Raw genomic sequence first — 24,750 nt, 5'->3', positions numbered from 1 at the left:
TGGGGACAGTGAAGGCCAAGGGCACTAGAGGGCTGTGGAGGTTGGGAACCAAGGTGACTATGAAAGAGGGATGCGCTGAGAGGGAACCACATGCTGTGGGAAGTGTCTAGAGCAAGCTGGGAAGTGAGAAAGACAATCATGTTGGGGAAATTACCTCTTGAAAATCATGACACCTGGACCACCTCCCCAGCTGTGGTGTGGAGAATAGATGGAGACCCTTGAGCAAGCTGGATTTGGGGGAAGAGTTGAAAGCCCACTCTGAGGTGAAAAAGAGTGGATTAAGTTGGATTGGAGAGGAAGAATATAGTGTCTCATGACTCATTTGCAAGAGCAGGGACCAACCTCACCCGGGGTTTTGTGGTTTGAGGGAGGGGGGCGCCTTGGAAGTTCCCAGTTTAAGCAATTGTGTGCCCAGGATATTGATGCTTATTACTTAAATAAAGACCAGGAGGAATGCACGTTAGAGGAGAAACTTCATGTTGAGTTTGACCTACTATGGATGTCCCTGCTCTAATAACCCTGCAGGCCCGTCAGCATCGTGGTGGTAATATCATGTGTCTTTTCATGGTTTCTCATCGTCTGTTTGTTCTCACTTCAGTCTCTGTAGGACTTAGGAGCCATGGGCTACTATTTAAACCCCATCCTTACTCACGTTCTCAGCTCTCTGTCTTTACCCAGTGTTAAGGACTGCAGGGCTTCATGTTGACTCCCCCAATTCTTAGGGCTAAACCCTAATCCCAGTGGAGATAGCCTAGTTACCCGAATAGAAGTAATTAAAATGAGGTCCTTGAGGGAGGGCTCAAATGAATCATTTGGTGTTTTTATACAAACTAGGCTGTTGCAGAGAGGCCTCCTCCGCTAACACAGACACAGAAGAAGGGGCAGCCTGAAAGCCGAGTGGACCAGCTGTGCAAACACTTTGGTCTTGAACTTCCAGCCTCCAGAACTGTAAGACAATAAGTTTCTTTTGCTGCAGCCATCCAATGTATGGTGCTGTGTTATGGGCTCTCTAGCGGATGACTACTGACCCAGTGTGTCCCCAGCTGCAGACTTTTTCCGGTTTTTGTCTGAGAAGTGGGTGTGGTTGGACAAACAAACACTAGCCTTTCCTTGAACTTTTGACCATTTAATGACACCCTGAGAACTCGTCCATCCCCCCACCCCACGCATAAGCCTGATTAGTCTCCATCAGTGTTCCGCTATCCCTATTTCTGCTGGAGCTTTCCTTTTACTCTGTGGAAAAAGGAAACCAGGAGGGAACGCCCTTCGGTCATTATCACCAAAACTTCTACAATCTCAACCCCCAAGATGTATTCTCCACCCCACCCCCACCATGCCTCGGATTCCTCGCCCCCCTCTCGTGCATTTGTCAAATGTTACTGGACCCATGAGTCAGCTTGTGGGCCTCCAAAAGTGCACGAGAAGTCTGATCTCAGAACAGCATGCTCTTTCCTGAATCCCAGAGTGTTACTTTCTTATCGTTTTGAAAAAATAGCCAACAGAATAACTGAAAAGAGAAAAAATTCAATTTAGCTCAAGCTTTAGAGGGGTCAGTTCATGATCTCTCGGCCGTGTGCTTTGGGTAGAATATTATGTGGCATAGGAGAGTTGTTCATTTCATGAGTAACCTGGACAGCAAGTTGCCAGGGATAACACAGCATGAAAGACCTTTATTCAGTGACTCAATTCCTCCATCTCAACCCCGACTCCTAAACATACACAGTCTTCCAAAATAGCACCCCTGCCTGAGTCCCAAGGGTTCAAAAATCAATAACCTCCAGAGGATGTTACCCATCCCGATCACAGTGCCAAGCACCGTCCACTTGTGTCCTTATTTCTCTGTTCCCTTTGACCCAAACAAGCAAACAACAAGCAACCTCCCCTTTTTTAATATAGTTGCACTCTAACTCACATTCACGTTCTCTTGAACCCTCTGTGCTGGGCTGTGTCCTCCTTCTCTGAAAATGCTCCCTCTGGAGGATGGGAAGAAGGGTCAGCATTTGAGTGTTTGCTGCTCTTGCACTGGAGTTTGTTCCTGCATCTACATCAGGCAGTTTCCAACCATTTACAGCTTCAACTCTGGGGCACCTGATACCTTATTTTGACCTGTATGGGGCACCACACATATGAACCTGAATACACAAACACACACATACACACACACACATACGATTTTTTTTTAAAACTTTCCCTGAGTAAGAGTAAGATTTACAGAAGTGAGAGAATGGGAAAAGCCCAGAGACAAAAGGCAGAGGGGATAATATGAGAAAGCTGGCAAGAAACAAGCTAGGCTACAACTGGACATTTATAACTAAAAATAAACCTCGGTGTGATTTATTTGGTTGCCCTCCCCCTCAGAAAAGCCAAAAAGAGTAAAAAGGATCATATTACTACAGTCGGTACTGATGACCCGAATTCAGTCTCTGGGACAGACATAGTAGAGGGAGAGAAAGGACACCTCAAGGTTGTCCTTTGACCTCCACTTGCTTTTGTGGCATATATTCTCTCTCTCTCTCTCTCTCTCTCTCTCTCTCTCTCTCTCTCTCTCTCTCTCTCTCTCTCTCACACACACACACACACACACACACACACACACACACACACACACAGATGTATGACAAATGGAGAAGCAAAATGGCAACAAAAATTTTAAAAAATGTAAAAGCACTAAAACAAAAAATAGAATCCTCCTGTCCCCCAGAGCTGCAGAGCCCGGCTCTCCTGCTGCCCTCAACACTATCCCCTCTTGATGCTCTAGTCTAGCTACAATGGCTGCTCTTCTGTACCTTAAAACAAATCCAGTGGCTTTACTACCTCTCAGCTTTTAAATCTAATATTCCCTCTGCCTGGAAAATGACTGTCACAAAGCGGAGCATAATGCATGATTTCCATGGGACACATGCGAGTGGAGGTCAAAGCGCAACTTTGAGGCTGCTCTTCTGTACCTTAAAGATCTTGGGGCAGGATTTTACCAAAGCTCAGAAGTAGAGGTTAGGGCATTCATTGCCAGTCATCCAGTGAATAGAGGGAGGGAGAGGGAGAGAAAGAGAGAGAAGAGGGAGAGGGGAGGGGAGGGAGGAAGAGAAAGTGGAGAGGAAAGGGAGGGAGGGAAGGAGGGAAGGAGAGGGAGAGAGAGAGGGAGAGGGAGAGGGAGGGGGAGAGAGAGAGAGAGAGAGAGAGAGAGAGAGAGAGAGAGAGAGAGAGAGAGAGAGAGAGAGAGAGTTGGACAGACTTTACCCTCCAGGGAGCATCAGGTGCACAGGTGACAGAAGGTGCCGGCCCAGGAGTGCTCCCAAGCTGTGCACCTGAAGAGGCTCAAGTGCCAGCTTCCTCTGGAGACTGAGGCTCCGGAGTCTGGAAGTAAGCAGCTGGAGTGCCTGTTGCCATCCTTAAAGTTTCATTCGTCCTCCAGTCACCCCTTGACGTTTTAAAGAAGGGGTAGAGGGTGGGAAAGGAAACCGATAAAAGGCAAGTGAAAGAAAGGAGGAGGGGCAGGCTCTGACCCTGTCAGCACATGTGCTCTCTTCCTGCCTAGCCTGGGCTGATCTCCAAGGAGCCCCATGGCCAACTACGAATTTAGCCAGGTGTCTGGGGACAGACCCTGCTGCCATCTCTCTAGGAAAGCCAAGATCTGTCTCGGAGTGGGTCTCGTGGTCCTGATTGCCTCGGTAGTGACAGTGGTCATAGTTCTGTGGCCGCGGGCACCCATGGTGTGGAAAGGCAAGCCTACCCCGAAGCACTTTTCTGAGCTCTTCCTGGGACGGTGTCTCGTTTACACTCAAATCCTCCGGCCTGAGATGAGGTGAGTTGGCATTGGGAAGCACACGCTGGTCACGGCGGTGGGGTGCACAGCTGAACTCCGGGAAGTCTGGCTGTGACTCAGCTGGAGCTCGTGCGCGCGGGGGAGCGTTCCGACTGTTCCAAACAAAGAATCTTGTGTTGCGGGTCAGCTGGGAGCCGAGGGGGCAGTGATGAGGATTGGGATGAGCCCCAAATTCCATGTGCAAATTACCAGAGCACAGCCCCTCCCCCCAACCACCTCGGGGGTTGCAGGACATACGAGGTGGGTGCTGATTCTTGCTGAGCTCCCCAAAGATACTTGACCCCCCACAGAGGGTCCTGTGCTGGGTTTTGGGGGCCATCCTTGGCCACAGCTGCACTGCAGGAACAGAATATGACTCGCAGGCACAGGGACTTGACATTGTCACTTGACTTGCGGTTTCGATCTGCCACTGTCCGTGCCCGGAAATTTATGGTCACAGGTGACACTTGACCAAGTAGTTTACTGAGCACACTGTGGGAATGGAGGGAGTCGGAAAGACCAGATGTCTGTCTTGAGTTTTATTTATCTTTATAAAACAGCATCCTGAGGTGGTAGTTCATGCGTGTAACCCCAGCACTAAGGAGGCTGGTACAGGAAGATTGCTGTGAGTTCAAGATTATTCAGGGCTGCATAGCTACACTGTAAATTCTGCGACTGGCTTGAGTTGCAAAGGGAGACCAGCCTTAAAATAAGCACATTAATTAATCAAAACACACAGCAAACAAAAACCTAGCTGAGACAGCATCGTGACTCTTTGCACTTGATCTTAAATAAAACAAAGCCATCAGACTTTAAAAACTGAAATATTGCCCATCAGATAAGCTGAATCAGCCTGGTGGACCTGTGCAGACCTTGGGGAACAGTGCCTTCATCAGCCCAAAGGAATCAGCCCGCATGCCTGCTTCCACCAAAGGGATGGAGGGTTTGTTGCATGTCTACCCCCCCCCCCAGGCATCTTAGTGTAGAACTGATGTCTGAAGTCAAACAGAAGCGCCACAGGCTGGGAAGGCATGCCCAGAGCTTGCTTTCACATTCCGTCGTCAGAGGCACAAGCTAGATGCTGTGGTTTGGGTCCTGGTTTTACTTGAAAGTGTACGTGTAGAATTACGTTCAGAGTCCTGCTAAGTGTTTTGTTTACTGATTTTTAAATGATATTGGTTGTTCGATCATTTCGGGTAAATTCACTGTGCTTCGCAAACCGGATGTGTGGAATTGGCATGATGTGTGATTAGTATTAACCCTGTGGAGTGTAGATTGACAAGAGCTGGCTCTACCTATCCACTCACGTGTATGTATAAGCATTTAGCAGGTACGAATTATTTGTGTCTGTCAGATCATAATCAATCTAAAAATAACAGGATTGATTAATAAAATTACGCATATTTACTTCATGTGTGTGTGTGCACATGCGTGTGTCCACATGTCCCACCGCATACAATTGAAGGTCATAACATCAGCTCTCTCACTCACAATGTAGACTCTGGAAATCCAATTCAAGTCATTGGGTTTAGAAGCAAGCAGCCCTACCAACTGGTCCACCTCATTGGCCTAACCTGTTAATATTGTGATGTTCATCTTTTCACACACACATGCACTGATACGCATGCACGCACATGTGTTTTATGTGGATAGATTAGTGATAGATACTTATTGTGTGCCAGGCACTTAAAAACAACCAATTGTGTGGTCCTTTAGCAACCACGTCGGAGCTGAGAGGCAGCTCAGAGGCAGGGGCTCTCACTCAGTTCACACTGTGCATTGGGTTCATCCCCAGCATCACAGTGAATGGATGAATGGAACAGAAATGGCGCAGAGGGAGTTACAATTGGTATCTCCACGTTACAGATAAGCAAATTGAGTCGGAAAGTTTGAGTAAAATATCTACACGCGATTGTAGGGTTTGAATTCCCGAGCCTCTAAATTAACTGCCTGTGCATGTTTATAGGCAGAGTGGCTGTGAAGTTTATAGGCCATGTACAGAGACCTTTGAAAGAGAAAGAAACAATATTATAAGCAAAATGAGCCAACAAGTTTAACCTGAAAACACGGCACCTTATCCTCCCGTGGTTTGAGAATGTGAACTCTGAAGCCAGATCATCTGAGCGTGGATCTTGGCTCTGCTGCAGCATGACCTTAGACCAGATCTTCAATGTATATGTGCTGTGGCGTGTTCTCTCCACGTAAAACGGAAACAGTAGTGACTGCACCCAGCACCTGAGGAAAGGAAGAGCGCTAGGGAATAATCTTGTCATGGAAAATGTCCGAAGTTTACTGCTGTGCAAATGTAGTGATGCAAATACCACTCCACAAAACAAGTATGGATTAGGTCCAATCATCCATGTATCAAATCCCAGTTCCATAATTCAGTCTGCCAATGCTGAAAGTTACATTTTTTTTCTGCTTTATTGAACTATCTTGTTAACCTAACACTTGGTGGTGGGGGTCATTCATATTGGTACACACAAATCTACCTCATTCCTTACAGGGTAGATACAATCATTTCTAGTTGACAAAAGTTTAACTTCCAAATTTTAGTCATGTATCCCTGTTACATTTGGGGGCCATGGGCTACAGGACGTGTGTGGCAGCAGAAGAACAATCAATGTAAGTTCTGTCTCCCACTGCGTAGGTTCTGGAGATCAAGCTCAGGCCTTCAGGCTTGATAGCAGTGAGCCATCTTACTGGCCCATTTTATAGTTTTCCAATCCCACTCATTCATTCATTCAATAAATTATTTTGAGCCCCTACTGTGTTCCAAGCAGTGATCTGGCTACTAACGGCACAGGAATGACAGAGTTCCATTTTTTTTGTGAAACTTTCGTTCTGCAGTGAACACCTTTAATTTTCATGTTTATACTGGAATGTTCTGTATGACAGATGCCCAGAGATAAAATTCCTGGGTAAAATGAGATATTGTGCCTGCCTTAGAAAGGGTTTATATTGCTATGAAGAGACACCATGACCACAGCAACTCTTATAAAGGAAAACAATTTAACTGGGGCTGGCTTGTAGTTCAGAGGTTTAGTCAATTATCATCATGGTAGTTCAGAGGCAGACATGGTCCTGGAGAAGAAGGGGAGAGTTCTACATCCGAATCAGCAGACAGCAAGAAGAAACAGAGAGAGAGAGAGAGAGAGAGAGAGAGAGAGAGAGAGAGAGAGAGAGAGAGAGAGAGAGAGTTGGGCTGGCTTGAGCCTCTGAAACCTCGAAACCCACCCCCACAGTGACACACTTCCTGCTACAAGGCCACACCTCCAACAATGCTGTACCTCCTGCTAGTGCCACTCCCTATGAACCTATGGGGTCATTTTCATTCCAACTACCACAGTGCAGGCTTTAAGTTTTAATGGTTTTTAAAATCCAGATGTTTCCGAATCCCTTCTGCAATAGCTTTGTTATTTCACACCTACTCATCAGTCTACAGGGCCCACTTCTCCACAAGCTGACCACTCTTGAATGTCTTCAACTTTTTTTTTTAATTATGAGAAAAATAGAAAAACAGTATCTAAGTTTCCCTATTTGCCAGCAAGTCCTTTTCTTCGTCTGTTTTTTGTCCATTTAAACTTTGTTCAGATCTTCACTCTTTCTGTTAAATTACTTACTTATGTGTTTGGGGGGTTCTTTATGTTTCTAGATAATATTTACACACACATATACACAAAGCGCCTTACAGCCACATCGTTGAGACCTCTACTCTGAGGACACAGTTTACTGACAACACCCTGAGTTTCATGATTATCCTGGGATTGTTTCTTATTTTGGTTCCCTTATCAAGAAACACAGAATGGCGGTTTTTATTTTCAAACCTAGCAAATCGGAAACGTCGATTCTGCCAATTCTCGATCCAGAATTCTTCCCTCTGTATCTGCACTTTCTTTTGTACAACCAAAAAGATAAAAAAAAAAAGACTGGACTCTTCAGCTTTAGGTTCCTGAGGGTGTCACTTTTGCAGTTGACAGGGTTGCCACATCTAATGTCACTTCTGCAAGGGACTGCCTTTCTATTGCCAGCTCCAGTAACCACTTCCTGTGTGTCCATCAAGTCAACGTGAACAGTCTCTCCTTGAGACCTTTCTTCTTCTGCCTGACACCCAGTGCTGATGTCACAGGGTCTCCAGAGAAATGGAAATAGTGTGTGTGGGGCGTGGGGTGGGTGGGTGAGTGGGTGGAATTGGTCCATGTAGTCGTGGAGGCTGGCAATCTGAAACACAGTCTGAGATAATAGATTGGAAGCTATAGAACTGCTGATGCTACAGCTTAATCCTAAGAAAGACTGGCATGATCCCTTTACTTCCTGGAACTTTAGTCTTTTTCTTAAAGCCTGGTAAGGTGTGAGCCACTAACAATTGTGATGGGTGATGTCCTTCTACCAGTGATGTATTTTGAGCTCTCAGATTAAAGCTAAGCACACACTCTATGGATGAGTTACACTCCCTGCCCCATGGGAAGATGGATATCAAGGCTTGACTTTGAAAATGAAACTCAACTCTAAGTTGAACCAGGGACATTAAATGTAGAATATGCTTGAAGAATCACCTTTGGTTCCCCTTGAAGGCTACACATAGGAACTATCTTCTGGCTAAGATGGCCCTCAACAAGCTGAGAGACACACGTCCAGGATTCACCAAAGTGTGCACAGGCTGTCAGCACTGACAGTGGCTCTTGGTACCGTGGGAGAGTGTTAAGTGTTCATGTGACAGTCAGGACTTAGAGTATGTGAGGAGGTCGGTGAGAGCCTGGGAATGGAATGGAGATCCAGCACACAGAACAAGATGGGTCTCTGGAGAGGGATTTGGTTGATATGACATAAATCCCATGACTCTCACATCTTGGTGAAGATCGGCTTCCCCCATGGATTTTGGGGGTGTCAGTCATTTATTGCGGTTACAGAAACTGGAGGTTCAGGTAAGAATACAGGGATATAAAGAGCATGCATATGAAAGATCTCAATACAGCCACAGGGAGTGCTGAGAGCCAGGGAGGTGGGGTTCTAATTCACCTCACCACCCCTGCTTACCTTATATGTTGCTCATTATATTCTGGTCTCTTTGTCAAAGTCTTTAAAATTGAACTCACTTTATGTCAATGTCAAGATGGCTGGATGCAAACATAAATGATAAAAGAGAGAATATTCTCCTCTGTTTTACTGATCATTTCTTTCTCACATTAGCTGGCTTTCCTCATTCTTTTGTTTTCAGGTTATAATTTTTAAAATTGTCCTTTGCTGCTTCTTCTTCTTCAAAATGTCTGGGTTTTCTTAGAGGCCAAGTCTGGGCATTTTTACTTCCCTATGATTTCCACTTTGATAGTCTCAGCATTTATTTAAGTCTTGATGAAAGCAGAAAGTCAGTACAAACACAGGGTAAGGACTTCCTGATCTTGGATGTAACTGCCAGACCCGTGAACCAAAGTAAACTCTTGCTTTTCATATAAGATTGTGTCAGGCATTTCATTACAGTGACAGAAAACTGATTAACCAGGGAAAAGTCTCGAACAACTGCCAGATTCAACAGCGGGTGGCCCATCTCGTGACAATTTGAAGACATTTTCCGAAGTGTAAGTTTCTACAAGAAAGTGACATTCGTAGCTCAGAGAGCTACATATGTTAGAGATCTAATTATTTATTTGTGACAAGCTTGGATGTGACCAGGTAAAATGTAACAAGAACAGTACTTGGAGTCAGAAAGACCTGACTTTAAATATTCATTTATCGGGAGGTCAATAAAGTGACAAATTCTCTACAAGGAATATTGTGAAGCACTTTATATCTGCTAGTATTTGAAAGGAATATTAGACTTAGATGAATAGGTTAGGCAAAAGCTAGCTAATGTTCTAGAAGGCAGTACAAAGCAGAAACTGAGATTTTCTCATTGATGCACAGAAATCATTTGTATCTCTAACAGACAAGAATGACAAACTACCATCTAACGTAAAAGGTTGGAGCTATAACTTCACATGAAAACCACATTCTGCTAGGCAAGAGTTTTTTGAGTAAGTCTTTCCAACAGTACCTGTCTTAGTCCTTTGACGCTGGTATAATAAAGTACAGGATGTTTGGAAACAGATGAAGGAAAGATAAGTTGAGCCACAATTTCACAAGTCTAAGAACATAGAGCTGCATCTCCTGGGCTCTGATGGCAGCCTTCTGGCTACATCATAGCATGGTAGGTGGTCTCATGATGAATAGAACTGCAGAAGATATGGCTCGGTCATCCAGGAAGTCAGAGACTAGAGAAGGACCACGCAATCCTCATAAGAATCAACTCCCACATTCAGAACAGGATTCATTTATTCAGAGAGTGATTACCCATGACCTAGGCACCTTCTATGAGGTCCCATCTCTTAAAGGTTCCACAAACTCAACATCACCACATGGTGGACCAGGCTCCCAGTATGGAAACTGTTGGGGTGCAGACACAGACCATATCCAAACTATGGCAAATTATAATATGACACTGCAAACAAATGCTGCCTATCTTTTATGTAACATGACTAATAAAAACTCAGAGACAGAAATTGGGGTTCAACCTGAAGATTGAACCCCAATCTGCAAAGCAGTCGGTCACTGGTTCTTACCTTGCATTTGGATGCTTGCATTATGGTGTTGCTCTTTGCTTATTTCTATGCTTTAATTTGATTTATTGCTATTGCCTGTATGTGTATGAAGTGTGTGAGCGCATATGTGCATGGACACACAGGTATCATGGAGTGTGTGTGGAGGTCAGTTTTCTCCTTCCACCTTCATGTGGGTACCATGGAATACACTCGGGCTGTCAAGCTTGTGCAGACAGCACTGTGATCTGCTGCGTCACCTCGCTGGAGCCCAGTGAGTGCTGCTGTTTAACATGCTCTTCAGAAGCAGTGTTGCCTGTGAGCCTACAGCCATGTTAGAGTCAGTTAGGTTTGGGGATGGAGCAGGAATATTTCACAGAGGTAGCTTCCCTTGCAGCATCACATCCAAAGACCCATAATGTCATATTGTCCCATAGTTTGAAGGTTATTAGAGCTGGGCACTGTACACCTGGACCATCTGTTCTCAAGTTCCACAGTGACTTTTCACCCCATTAGTTTGGTAGCATCTGATGATCATGGCCAAGGTTGACCAGTTCCACAGGGTTAGCAATTCACTATTTTCTAACTGGGAGAGTCCTTTGACATTTATTTACTTTATTTCTTCTGAGGAGAGAGCTTTCGCCATAAGTTGTCTTGAAAGAGAGTTCATAAAAAAAAGACTGGTAAGTACTTGATTCTTTCTCCTTGTTGGTCAGATGGCAAATATATTAGTCAGGACTCTTCATAGAAACAGAGCCAGTGAAAAGATGTAGATGGGGAGACAAGAGAAAAATTTGCTAGTAGAACTGGCTTGTGTAATTATAATGACTGGGAAGTCTCAAATAGACCTTTGCAGGCTGGTGACCAAAGGAGGCCAGCAGAATTACTCAGTCCCACATCTGAGGCCTTAGAACCAGAGTAGCCAATGATGTGACACAATCTCAGACCAAACGCCAGAGGATCAATCTGGCTACAACTACTGGTATAAAGCCTGGACTCCCAAGGCCGTAGATCCTGAACCACTGATATACAAGGCAGGAGAGCATTCTCAGGGCAAGAACCAATGCTTAATCCTCAGTGTCCTAAACATACCTTGTAACTATCCTGCCCTAGAGACGGGACTGTCTACTATTCTGTGGAACCCTGCCCGCTGCTGGTAGAAACAAAACTTAGAGAGTGTGTCAGGGCTACTCCTGGCTTGGGTTTTCTGGACTTTGGTGGCTAGTTCTAGAAGATAGTATTTTTAATATTTTATTTTTGAAGTTATGTACATGTGTGTGTGTGTATGTGTGTGTGTGTGTGTGTGTGTGTGTGTGTTTGTGCACATGAGTCCAGTGCTCGTGGAGGCCACAAAAGAGTGCTAGATTCCCTGAAGGTGGAGTTACAGGCAGTTTTGAGTTGCCTGATATGGGCGCTGGGAGCCAAACTCAAGTCCCCTGGAAAAGCAGTGCCTGCTCTAACAGCTGAGTCATCCCTTTGGTCACTAGAAGACATAAACGTTATGAGTTCATATCTATAACCTCAATTCAAAACAAAAGTACAAGGCTTTGATATTATTAATTTTATGTTTGTGTTTTACTTCTCTTATACTGAAAATCGTAGCTCCCAGTAACAACATAATTATGTGTTTGCTTTATCTCTGGCTATGCAACATGTAATTGTTATACATTTGTTTTACGCTCATGTCATCATTGTTCTTGTAAGCACTCTGTATTTTAAGTGACGTGAGCTATCTTCAAGGCTATTTTTTGACCTTAAATGCCACTAGTGTTGTGTGTTGAAAGTACTCTGTACTGGCATATCACTGTTTAAGTAAAGAAAAACCATGTTGGCTGTCTCACTTAGTGTTGACTGAGTTTTCTGTCCTGCCTAGTTCCTGCCGTCATTAAGTCCCAAAGAAATCACACAGAAGTCTACATTAACTATAAACTGATTGGCCCATTCGCTCAGGCTTCTTATTAACTCTTATAACTTATATAGCCCGTTATTCTAGTATGTTAGCCACATGGTTCGGTACCTTTTTTAGCTTGGCAGTCATATCTTGCTTCTTCTGTGGCTGGCTCACAACTGCAGAAAGAGCTTCCTTCTTCCCAGAATACTCCTGTTCTCATTGACCTGCCTCTACTTCCTGTCCAGTTGTCCCACCTATACTTCATGCCTGGCTACTGATCAATCAGTGTTTATTTAAAATATAATTGACAGAATACAGTTGTCCCACACCAACGTTGAATAGACAGTAGCAAGACAAGAATGGAACTAAGAAAGTCATCCAGAGGCTCTCATTAATTTTTCTTTAGTTCATTTCGGTAAGGCTACCACTCAAGCCAGTCTTACCAGATTCATCAATCTGCTCTTAGTCGCCTGCCTTCATCTCACTTGACCAATCAGAATCACTAGAAAAAGTTGACTTCACACCCTCCTTGTGAAACATTTTCTTCCTTATCTCTTAACAGCTTACTTTCAAATTCGTAGCTTCACCCAAAACTTCACAGCCTCAAGACGGACACAACCCAACTTCCTATTGAAAAATCCCCACTTGGACAGCAGTGGGAGTTACAAAACTCATTTGTGCAAATCCAAGTCTCTGATGCATTTCTCAATTTGTTCTACTCCGTTCTTTCCCTATTTGAAATAGCAACTTATTTTCCAGTAGCTCAACTAAAACTATCTTGACGTCACTTTTCTCTCCTTTTTCCCCTCCTCATTCCATATACACTCACACACTTAATGAAATGGTTCTAGTGTGGTGTGGGTGCATATGTTCATCCCATCATTAAGAAGCCGAGGACTGCTGTTTAAGGTTAGCCTGTGGTATATGGTGAGTTTGAGGACGGCCTGGGCATGAGTCTTGTCTGTCCCCTGTACCAAATGTACCCAGAGTAGATCCACTTCTCACTACATCTGTCGCTCTCTCTCCAAATTGTAGTACTCTTGCAACTGCATTTCTTTGGGAAGAACAAAAATAGCTAACAGAACAGCTGGTATGCAAATCGGAAGAAACTGAGGAGTTACTGGAGAGGCAGAGCCTTTTAAGTAGGTTAAGAAGTCATCTAAGTGAGGAAGGCCTCCAGAAATCCATAATGTCCAACAGTTATTACAATTGGCATTTTTTCAATGGACTCACACAGGTCATTATTTTCTGAAACAAGCACTTAATTTTCATAGGAAGTATTATTTTTTATTTTCTCTTACCTAATTTACTTACATACAATTTAATAGAATTATATAATTAAAAATACAAAGCACAAACGTATTTACAAAAAGGTAAATACATATCCAAGTGGGTGGGAACAGAAGTTCTTGCCTGTGCTCCAGAGGTGTCTGGGAATTGAGGTGAAGACAGCTTCTTTTACAGAGAAAGTGTCAGACCAGGAATAGCCACATGGGAAAGGTGGTACTACATCTATGACTGCCCTCCTTTGCTTTCCGTTGCTGGGATAAACGCCATGACCCAAAGCAACCTGGAGTGGAGAGGGTTTCATTTACTGAATTGGTGTGGACATGGTTTTATGGCAAAATGACTCGAGAACTGAACAGCTATGAGTATTGTTCTTTGAGAAACTACTTGGAAATTGATTGTGTCAGGATATTGAAAAGATCAGTTTTCTCAAAGAAGTGGGTGGCAAGAATAGATTTAAGACATTGAGAAAACAACAAAACAGGAAACCGAGTGAAATATAAAGAATTGGTTTCCTGTGCACATGTGTTATGAAGGGTCAGAAAGAGAAAGGTGGTTATATTCATGCGTTGATATGGATGGATGCAGAGATAGTTTTTGCCAATAGGTACTCACTCTGAGAGAGGCGATGAGGAGACAGGAGAGTGACAGCTGAGTCAGCCAAGCAAGAGACTAATATTTTTATTCCCTTTAAGGACTTATTTTTCTCAAATAATGAAAAGGAAGCATGCCCGCTATAGAATGCTTGCTTAAAAATTTAAAATTAACCCCCAGTTAGAATCCTAAATAGTGGGTGGCCCTACCACTTAAAAAATGAATAAAGTTTAAAATGAAGGACAAAAGCAGTCCATGGCAGCTTAACCAGGTAGATGGCTTCCACATCGAGTAGTTTACACACTGCACTTAAAATATTTTGTAATGAATTAATTTTTAATTGTATGATGTGTTCTCCTTACCAGAACATGTCAGATGTGGTATACACACACGGGAGAAGTTTGACTTTACATATATTACTGTCCTCGTCTGTTTTCTGTTGCTGTGATAATCACCAGGACCAAAAACAGCCTAGTGAGAAAAGGAGAATATTTGCTCTTCCAGGTCACAGCCCAGTACTGAAGGAGACAGGAACTCAGAGAGGGACATCAAGGCAGGAAATGAAGCAGAGCCATCGAGGAACACTACTTACTGACTTGGACTCTGACTTGCTCTGCTATCTTTCTTATATAACCCAGACCCATCAGCCCAGGGTGGGACTGTCCACAGTGATCTGGAACACATCAATTGGCAATTGAGTAAATGTCCCCCAGATGTTCCCACAGGCCCAATCTAATGGAGGTAATTCCTTAGCTAAGCTTCCCTCCTCCCAGGTATGGATAGCATGTGTCAAGTTGATCAAAATTAACAAGCACAATGAGCGTGGAGTCTTTAGCAATGATTACTCTAATTGAGTTTGAAGAAAGAATTTCACTCAAGGTATATGAAAGGGATATCCTCTCATGGCTACCACCAGATTCTCCCTGCACTGTTCAAATGCTCGCTTGCTCTCTCCCTCCCTCTCTCCCTCCCTCCCTTCTTCTTCCTCTTTGTCTTCTTTCCCCCCTCTACCTCCCTCCTCTTATTATGACTGTCAAACAAATATTATGAAGTCATCTCTTCATTCATAGGTTAAATGGGATGAAATTCATAGTAAAGCAGGTCATCTCAGTTCCTGGGAGCAGTTGTTTATTACAAGTTGAATTATCTGTCATCTGTCGAGGTATCTAAGCTGCCAGTGATGAAATCTCCTTGGAAGTCCTTCAAGGACACAGACAGAAAACACACCCAATTGGTAGAGATTTCAAAGGATGCTCAGACGTAAGGGCAGACAGTAGGAGTTTGGGACCTACTTTCTTGCTGTAACCCTTTTTTCAAAGGCATTATGTAATCTCAGGGTCGGAGCAGATCAATTCCCACCAAGAACTGTGTGTTTCTCCTTTACCAAGTTAGCTTTACCTCACTCTTAGTACACCAAAGGATTCACTCCCAATTTCATGCGCCTCAACCACAATCTTCTGTCAATGTCTTAAAGCTAAAGAAGTTAAGTCATGAATATTTTAAACACATTGAGATGTCCATGGGATATTAGGAAGTTCCCTTTTTGATCAATAACACAATAGAAAAAAATGCCATACCGTGTCATAGCATTCTTTCAGTTTTTTAAAAAGTAGCTAGTTGCAGACACAGCTCACAAAACACCTCTCTCCATTTCTTTCCGCTTTTCTCAGAGACCAACCCTGCCATTTGTTTCCTCTCAGAGCTCTCTAGAAATGCTCCCAGCACAAGGCAGCACAGACTCTTGTTTTCAACATGTTTTCTCTCTGTGCCTCACATTCCTCTTCCTCTGCATTGAACAGGGTTCTTGTCGATGAGCCCAGCTGGTTCTCATTTCCATAGTTAAAGGAGTCACACTTGATGAATTCTCTGTACACTAGATTTACACGGGGGCATTTTCAGTGCTTTAATATTTGTAACAGTTCCTAAGAAATGCTAGGATAAAATGTGTGTGTGTGTGTGTGTGTGTGTGTGTAAGATAGAAAATCCTAGGAATAAGTTTGCTAAGTTAAGACATACATTATTTTTTAATTTAAAAAAAAATGCCCAATTTCTCTTCTTGGGGTGGTTCCCTTCTTGACACAGCGGTGTTTCCGTTTCCTCACACCCCCCAACTCTGCCACGTGTCTTTAGCTTGCTGATCACCAGTAGGATGAGAAAAGGTACCGCCTCCAGACTGTTCTTATTTTGTGTTTATTGCACACTATGGTTCTATGGGGTTAACTGTGTTTTCCAATGAAGGGTATTTTATAATTTTGATGGCATTTACCTGTGTGCAAATATGAATCACAGAACATGCCATGGTTATTTTCACTGGCTTCTTAAATTGCTAGAGCCGCCCTAACAAGGTATTTACTACTCGTATGGCTTTAACAACAGAAATGTACTACTATCTGACAGTCTGGAGGTCGGAAGTCAAAAGAGGAGATCGATGCAGGGCGGCTCTGCAGGACTCTGTCCCATGCCCTTCTACCAAGTCCTGGGATCTATAGACATCCTTGGCTGAGTGGAAAGGCTTCCCTGGAAGGTGGGAGGTGGGTCTTTATACTGTATTTCTCTGTACATGTCTATTTCTACATCTAACTCTTACTGGGTATGTGCGTGCATGCGTGCCCATGCGTAGACCAGCGAACTAGGCTGGGTATTTTTTTTCTATTGTTATTCATTTTATTTTGTGAGACAAATGCTCACACTGAACCTGGGTTTTGGTTAGACTGGCTGGCCACTGGAGACTGGGGTTCTTTGTCTCTGCTCCGCATATGCTCCTGTGCCTAACTTTGACACGCATGCCCAGCGTCTCAGGCACTACATGTGCTTTACCCACGGAGCCGTTTCTCCAGCCCCAGTTTCTTCCTTTCTACATCAGCCCAGTTATATGGGATGTGGAACTTCCCCAGTGACTTAATATAAAATCAATCATCTACAAAGATGGTTTTTAGCTATTTAATTTTTAAAAAATTATTGTAAGTAAAATATCACCACATCACATTTTTCTTTCCTTTCTTCCCTCCATCTCCTCCCATGTTCCTCCTCTAATATTCCCTCTCCAGTTGACGGCCTCTTTGAATGAATTAACCTCTCCCTTAAATGAGGCCCCAGTTGGTTATCCAGTACAAAGTGGCAAGTACTGAAATAATGTAGTCCCAAGCCACACTAAATGTACTCAAAAAAATGTGTGTGTGTGTGTGTATTCTGTGTTGTGTGTGTGTATTCTACAAAGCTCTTCTTCCTAAATAAGGATACATTCAGAAATACTAGGTGAAGGTTTCAACAACTTTGTGGTACACACACACACACACACACACACACACACACACACACACACACGAGATACCCAGAAGTGAAGTAGTGAAGTGACCCCACAGTCAGTAAGAGTCAGACCCTTCCTTTCTAGTCTTGTATCCTGAGATGTGTTTTTTATCCTCAAGCTTCTTGTCAGAGAACGGTTGCAGCAATTGTAGTCATTGTGTCCTCCATAATCACATCTAAGGAGCAAAGGTCAGGGAGGCTGGGCTTGATTTCAGGATGCTTCTCATCAGATAAGAATATTTTTCTCAGAATCCTTCCTTCATGCTTCTGATCTCTTCTTAAATTTCACTGGCCAGAAGTGACCCGCATGGCTAGACCAGTGTGTAAGGAAGTTTGAGAAATGTTTTGGAATCTTCATTGGAGACATGCTATCCAGAGAAGAAGGTGAAGGAAATCTGTTTGACCAGGACTAACTGTATCTGCCACATCACATGGTGATGCAATATTGACATGTATACTCCAAACTTTCAAAATCAAGTCTCTGTATGATTGCTCTGAACTTTCTTTGGAATTGTGGTGCTGAGTTTTGGTTTCATTTCCCTGATCAATTAGGTCAACTGATCATCTTTTATACATCCATTTGGTCATCCAGACTTCTTCTGCTTTGCCTATCTTTCTACATTCAATATCCTAATCTCTTGTCAAATATATGGATGGTCAACATAGTCTTCCAATCTGTGGCTTCATTCTTGACTTTATCTGTGGTACCCTGATATAGAAGGGTCATCTGTCTATGTGTTACTTTCTTTGGTTAATAAAGAGACTTCCTTGGCCTTTTAAGAGGGCAGAAAATTAGGTGAGCGGAGTAGACAGAACAGAATGCTGGGAAGAAGGAAAGTGAGTTAGATGCCATGGAGCCAGCCGCCAGGTCAGACATGCTGAATCTCTCCCAGTAAGCCACCACCTTGTGGTGCTACACAGATTATTAGAAATGGGTTAATCAAGATGTGAGAGTTAGCCAATAAGAGGCTAGAACTAATGTGCCAAGCAGTGTTTAAAAGAATACAGTTTCCGTGTAATTATTTTGGGTAAAGCTAGCCGTGAGGGAGCTGGGTGGGACGAAAAGCAGGCCTGCTCACCTCGTCACTACAGTACCCTTTATCCTGAAAACCTAAATGTTGTTGCAACTATGTTTCCTCTTATGGCTGTGCCTCTGTATCTTACTCAAGAATAGATATTTTTAATGTGACATTATAAAGAGTGGTATAACTTTAAAAATGATAAGCTGCTACTTTTTGCAGTTAAGTCCCTTAGCTATCTGGAATTTATCTTTGTGTATTGTGAAATTAGAAAAATAATTCCATCACCACCTTCAGGTGGATAATCAGTTATATGAATGCTATTCATTGAATATTTCACTTGACCCAGAGTTGGTAATGCCACCTCCACTGCCTATTTGAGCTAAAATCCCAGCACATATGTGAGAAGCTAGATGTAGCTGCACTAAGGCCTGTCATCCAAAGCTGTGGGGAGTGGAGACAGGGGATCATTGAGGTTTGCTGGCCATAAGCTTGGCCCCAGGTCAGTGAGAGACCCTATCTCAAGGGAATAAAGTGAATGGTCATGGGGCAGGACACCTTGTCCTCCTTGAGCCTCTGTGAGTGTGTGCAAAAGTGTATGCATCAGGGCTGGAGAGATGACTCAGTAGTTAAGAGCACTGGCTGCTCTTCCAGAGGTCCTGAGTTCAATTTCCAGCAACCACGTGGTGGCTCACAACTATCTGTAACAAGATCTGGTGCCCTCTTCTGGCATGCGGGCATACATGGAGGCAGAATGTTGTATATATAATAAATAAATAAATAAATCTTTTTTAAAAGTATATGCATCTGCACACATGTGCATATACTTCATATATACATACACCAAACTTGCACATGTACACTTTATTTTAAAGGTTGGTTACTTTTTATCACTAAGTCAACTGTATGTGTATACCCTAATTTGTTTATCAACTTACTGGATGGCGGACACTTGACATTTTGAATATGATAAAAGAAGGTGTTCTAGACATTAATGTGTAAATTATTGTATGGACATATAGTTTTATTTGGAGGTGGCAAACATCCAGAAGTAAAGAGTTGGACCAAATGGCAAAAGACTGTTTAACTTCTTAAGAAACCACCAAACTGTCTTGAATGGTGCTGGGATAGTGTTAAAGGTATGGACACAGTTTTAAAGGATAATGTTTTGGAAGGGATAGATAAGGTTTGCGTACATTGCTCAAGAGCATGTGTTCACAGCTTTGTCCGCACTGTGGTGATGTGAGAGGTGGGAAAACCTTCAGGGGGCAGGGCCAAGTGGAAGTGACAAAGTCATTAGGCTCATAGAAGAGACTGTGTGCATCTCCTGTGGAGGGTTAGTTCCTAAGATGGGGTTATGGAAAGAACAAGACTAAGGGCTGGGGATGTAGCTCTTTAAGTAGAGGCTTATCTAACATGTACTAAGCCCTGGGTTCTATTTTTAACACTCTATAAAACTTGATATGCGATAATCACAACACTTGGAAGGTTGAGGCAGGAGAATCAGAAGTAAGAGAGCATTCCCAGTTACACCATGAATTCAACGCCAGCCTGAGATACATGAGATACTGCCTCTAAAACAAGAAGAGAAATGGAAAGGGGCTCTTTATGGGCTCCTTTATCAGGATGTGATCTCTCCCACATTAAAAACAATCAAGTTATACTGCACTGATAAAGTATAAGTATAAATTTGCTTTCGTGACACTGGGAAACTGTTGTTGCTGTTTGTTTTTTCAAGACAGGGTTTCTCAGTAGCCTTGGGTGTCCTGAAACTCACTCTGTAGACCAGACTAGCCTCAAACTCACTGATATCCACCTGTCTCTGCCTCCAGAGTACTGGGATTAAAGGCATGTGCTACCATTGCCCACAAGACATTGGGAACTTTTCAGAGAGAATGATAAGTAGGTTTTCAGGAATACAGGAATTTAAAGAGGTTACAAATGACTGTCGCAGAATTGCTAAGCCTAAAATTTTTTGATGTGTCATTCTGATTTACACTTTCAGGAAAATTTCTAACCAAACCGATGACTGATAAGGAAGTTTAGCTATTATCCTAAAAGAAAATATGCTAAGCTTTGAAATGGGCAAGGAAAATGAGGACATGGAAGGTGTGTTTGTACATGTTGCTTTCTTCATGACACATGTATGTTATGTTTAAGTGAAAGTAGTGTTCTCCCAAATAAATTCTCAAGATACAGTATTTGATATAAGCAAAGAAACAGATCATCTCTGTGCCTCCCCTGCATTACATGTAGAAGCCATGCAGTTCTTGGCACAACTTTCTTTCCAGTACTTGAAACGATCTTGTCTCAGCCTTCCTCTTCCTTTGGTATCAGGTGGACCTGTCACTGTGAAGCCCTTCCTTCAGCTTGACACATTGTGTTCACTAAGCATTTTTCACAACTCTTCATTTTGCTTTTTGATGGCGTGCATGTTTTATCTTCCACAGTCTTCACGTTGGCAAGCCCGAAAGCTCAGTCCTTCTATTGAGACCACCACCACCACCACCACCACCACCACCACCACCACCACCACCCACCACCATCACCACCACCACCACCACCATCACCATCACTACCACCACCACCACCACCACCACCACCACCACCACCACCACCACCACCACCATCTTCTCTTCTTTGTCCTTCTCACAAGCCCCTTTCTCTGGTCTATGACTTCCTGTGAACATCTTATGGGCATTTCAAGCTCCAGCCCTCCCAAATTGAATCCATTTCAAGGCCACTTCTGCTGGAAACTCTCTTCCAATTGATGGCCTCTCTATCCTTCTAATACCTCAGTCACCAGCCCTCTAGTTACTGACCCGAAAACTCGTCCAACACCTTATGCTCACGTATACTTCGTCCACTAGAAATCCACAGTGAACTTAGAATCTATCATTTTTTTTTCTTATTTTTCTTTTTCTCTCCTTTCCCCTTTGTGTTAGCTCTGGCTGTCCTGGAACTTACTCTGTAGACCAGGCCGGCCTTGAACTCAGAGATGTTCTTGCCTCTGTCTCCCGAGTACAGGGATTAAAAGTATGCATCACTATGTCCGGACTGCTTTTTCCATCCTGACCAGATATCCTCCCTTCCCCCACCACAGTGCAAAGTTGGCCCTTCTTGTCAGGAGTTCTGATCTTCCTGCCTCTGCCCCGACCTTCTCTCAGAGTCCCGCCAGCAAAAAGGGCAGGGAATTCTTTTGAACTTAAGTTATCTCTTCTACTTCCTGTGCAGGAAGTCTTCTGTTGCCAAAACTCTGCCCTAAGGAGAAGTCCACAGTGAAGGTTAAATTTACATTTCTTCCTTGTTTCCATCAGTTCCTCCCTGCTTGCTTTGCTCCAGCCAAAAGGTTCCTTTCCACACATCAACTATTAGGACCTTCTTTCCAGAACATTCTTCCTGCGGATGTCAGTGCTCTAAGCTTCTGTCTTCCTTCAGGTCTTTGCTCAGTGCCATCTAATGCCCCCCCCCATAGAACGTTGAACACTGCTTTCCCCTCCCCCAGCACTCCCATGGCTTTCTAACACGCTTTATGACTTTCACGGTCTTTATCTCATTCTCTGATTTACCCTCTGCATTTCACACATGGAAAATTTTAACTAAGTATTTTCAAGATTTCTGATTTGGCCATTTCCAAGAACCCCTTCAAACTGGAGTTTCCTTTTTTTTAAAAAAAAAAAAATTTCCATATATTACATCCTAATCAAAGTTTCTCCTCCCTCTTCTCCTCTTAGCCCCCCCCCCACACCTCCCATCACCCCCAGATCCATTCCTCCTCCTTTCCCTTCAGAAAAAGGCTGGCCTCACAGGGATTGATATCAAACAAGCATGGCTTATCTAGTTATATTAATAAGACTAGGCACATCCCCTCACATTAAGACTGGATGAGGCAACCCAGTAGGAGGAAAAGGATACCGAAAGCAGACAAAAGAGTTAGAGACAGTCCCCACTCCCTCTGTTAGGAGTTCCACAAGAACACTAAGCTACAGAACCATGACGTATATACAGAAGACCTGGGTCAGACCCATACAGGATCTCTGTTTGATAGTCGAGTTTTTCTGAGCACTCTGAGCCGTGGTTAATTGATTCGGTGAGCTGTTTTTCTTTTTTCTGTTGCGGAGTAAATGAATGCAGACAGATTGTAAAAAATATATACAGCTTTAATGGGGAAATAGACTTACAGTACCACGGTTCCCGGGGAGAACAGGAAGCAGAAGGAGAGGCTTGGCAAACGCCCAGCAGATTTATAGGTAAACATTAGCCGAGGCGAACACGCCCCCTAAGGCTGGGCTTAACCCTACATTTTTCTTTTCTTTTTTTTTTTTGAAATTTATTTATTTATTTTTATTTTTTTTGTTTTTTTAGTTGTTGAAAAAAATATTTCCGCCTCCTCCCCGTTTCCCATTTCCCTCCCCCCCACTCCATTCCCCCTCCCTCTCGAGAATGAAGAGCAGTCCATATTCCCTGCCCTGCAAGAAGTCCAAGGTCCTCCCACTTCTATCCAGGTCCAGGAAGGTGAGAATCCAAACAGGCTAGGCTCCCACAAAGCCAGCTCATGTATTAGGATCGAAACCTAGTGCCATTATCCTTGGCTTCTCATCAGCCTTCATTGTCCGCCATGTTCAGAAAGTTCGGTTTCATCCCATGCTTATTCAGTCCCAGTCCTGCTGGCCTTGGTGAGCTCCCAATAGATCAGTTCCACTGTCACAGTGGTTGGGTGCACCCCTCGTGGTCCTGACTTCCTTGCTCATGTTCTCCCTCCTTTTGCTCCTCATTTGGATCTTGAGCTCAGTCCAGTGCTCCAATTTGGGTCTCTGTCTCTATCTTGATCCATCGCCAGATGAAGGTTCTAAGGTGATATGCAAGATATTCATCAGTATGGCTATAGGATAGGGTCATTTCAGGTTCCCTCTCCTCAGTTGCCCAAGGTACTATCTGGGGACATCTCCCTGGACACCTGTGAGCCCCTCTAGAGTCAAGTCTCTTGCCAACCCTAAGATGGCTCCCTTTATTAGGATATATATTTCTCTGCTCCCGTATCCACCCTTCCTTTATCACAACCATCCCATTCCCCCAAACTCCCCCCCCCCATCCTCCTCTTCTCATGTTTCGCACCCCATTTCCCCTTAGTCCCATGCCACCTCACCACCAAGTTCCCAGTTTTTGCCGGGCAATCTTGTCTACTTCCCATATCCCGGCAGATGACTATATGTTTTTCTTTGGGTTCACTTTCTTATTTAGCTTCTCTAGGATCACAAATTATATGCTCAATGTCCTTTATTTGTGGAGTAAGGGGCACACTCATCCATTGCTGGTGGGAATGCAAACTTGTGCAACCACTTTGGAAATCAGTGTGGCGATTTCTCAGGAAATTTGGGATCAACCTACCCCAAGATCCGGTAATACCACTCTTGGGAATATACCCAAGAGATGCCCTATCATATGACAAAAGCATTTGTTCAACTATGCTCATAGCAGCATTATTTGTAATAGCCAGAACCTGGAAACAACCTAGATGCCCTTCAATGGAAGAATGGATGAAGAAAGTGTGGAGTATATACATATTAGAGTACTAGTCAGTGGTAAAAAACAATGACTTCGTGAATTTTGCATGCAAATGGATGGAAATAGAAAACACTATCCTGAGTGAGGTAACCCAGACCCAAAAGATGAACATGGGATGTACTCACTCGTAATTGGTTTCTAGCCATAAATAAAGAGCTGTTTTTCTTGAGACCCTGTTTAGAAATTCCTCATTGCTTTCTGCGTCTCGCCAATCATTCACTTCGCCCACAAGGTGGCAGTCTTTCCATTAAATTCAGGCTGGAGTGGCCTTAGGGACCGTGTTTGTTTTCTTTGAGCAGAGACAGCTTGACAGCTGAAAAGTTCATAAAACGTGTATCGCTACCCCCTCGAGAGCTAAATGTGTTGAAGAAATGGGGGTGTAGGTGTCAAAGCCTCCCACAGAAGTGGCACATTATGGAGGTGGAAATGCCATTATTATGGAAGTGGTTTACATTTAGAATAGAGGTGGATACTCAGTGCAGGCTGTCCACATAAAAACCGGGTTTAACAATCACACACATATATGTTTCTCCCCTCAGAATAACCCTTTACCTTTTCCTTCCAAACTCATGTTATTCTAGCATCTAGAAATGACCGTCCAGTTCTATTCTTGACTATCTCCTATGGTCTAGAGACACAACTCCCCTGGGAATCATAACTTTTTCTTCTAGAAGCCTATTTTGAACATAGCTGCATAGTTTTATTTTTCCTGTG

The 24,750-nt window shown here is 43.5% G+C and overlaps 1 protein-coding gene across 1 annotated transcript in view; it reads left to right on the top strand.

The window, feature by feature from the left end:
- Positions 1 to 3,123: 3,123 nt before the first annotated feature.
- Cd38 (CD38 molecule) overlaps positions 3,124 to 24,750 on the top strand; it is a 39,684-nt gene continuing 18,057 nt past the window's right edge. Inside the window, exons 1-2 of the mRNA XM_075943672.1 lie at positions 3,124 to 3,360; positions 3,536 to 3,802. Of these exons, the coding sequence (XP_075799787.1) occupies positions 3,561 to 3,802 (242 nt within the window). The 5' untranslated portion in view covers positions 3,124 to 3,360; positions 3,536 to 3,560. The remainder of the gene's footprint in view (positions 3,361 to 3,535; positions 3,803 to 24,750) is intronic.

The sequence above is a fragment of the Microtus pennsylvanicus genome, chromosome 12, assembly GCF_037038515.1.
Source record: "Microtus pennsylvanicus isolate mMicPen1 chromosome 12, mMicPen1.hap1, whole genome shotgun sequence".
Taxonomy (NCBI): Eukaryota; Metazoa; Chordata; class Mammalia; order Rodentia; family Cricetidae; genus Microtus; species Microtus pennsylvanicus.
This window is presented reverse-complemented; position numbering and strand designations above follow the sequence as displayed.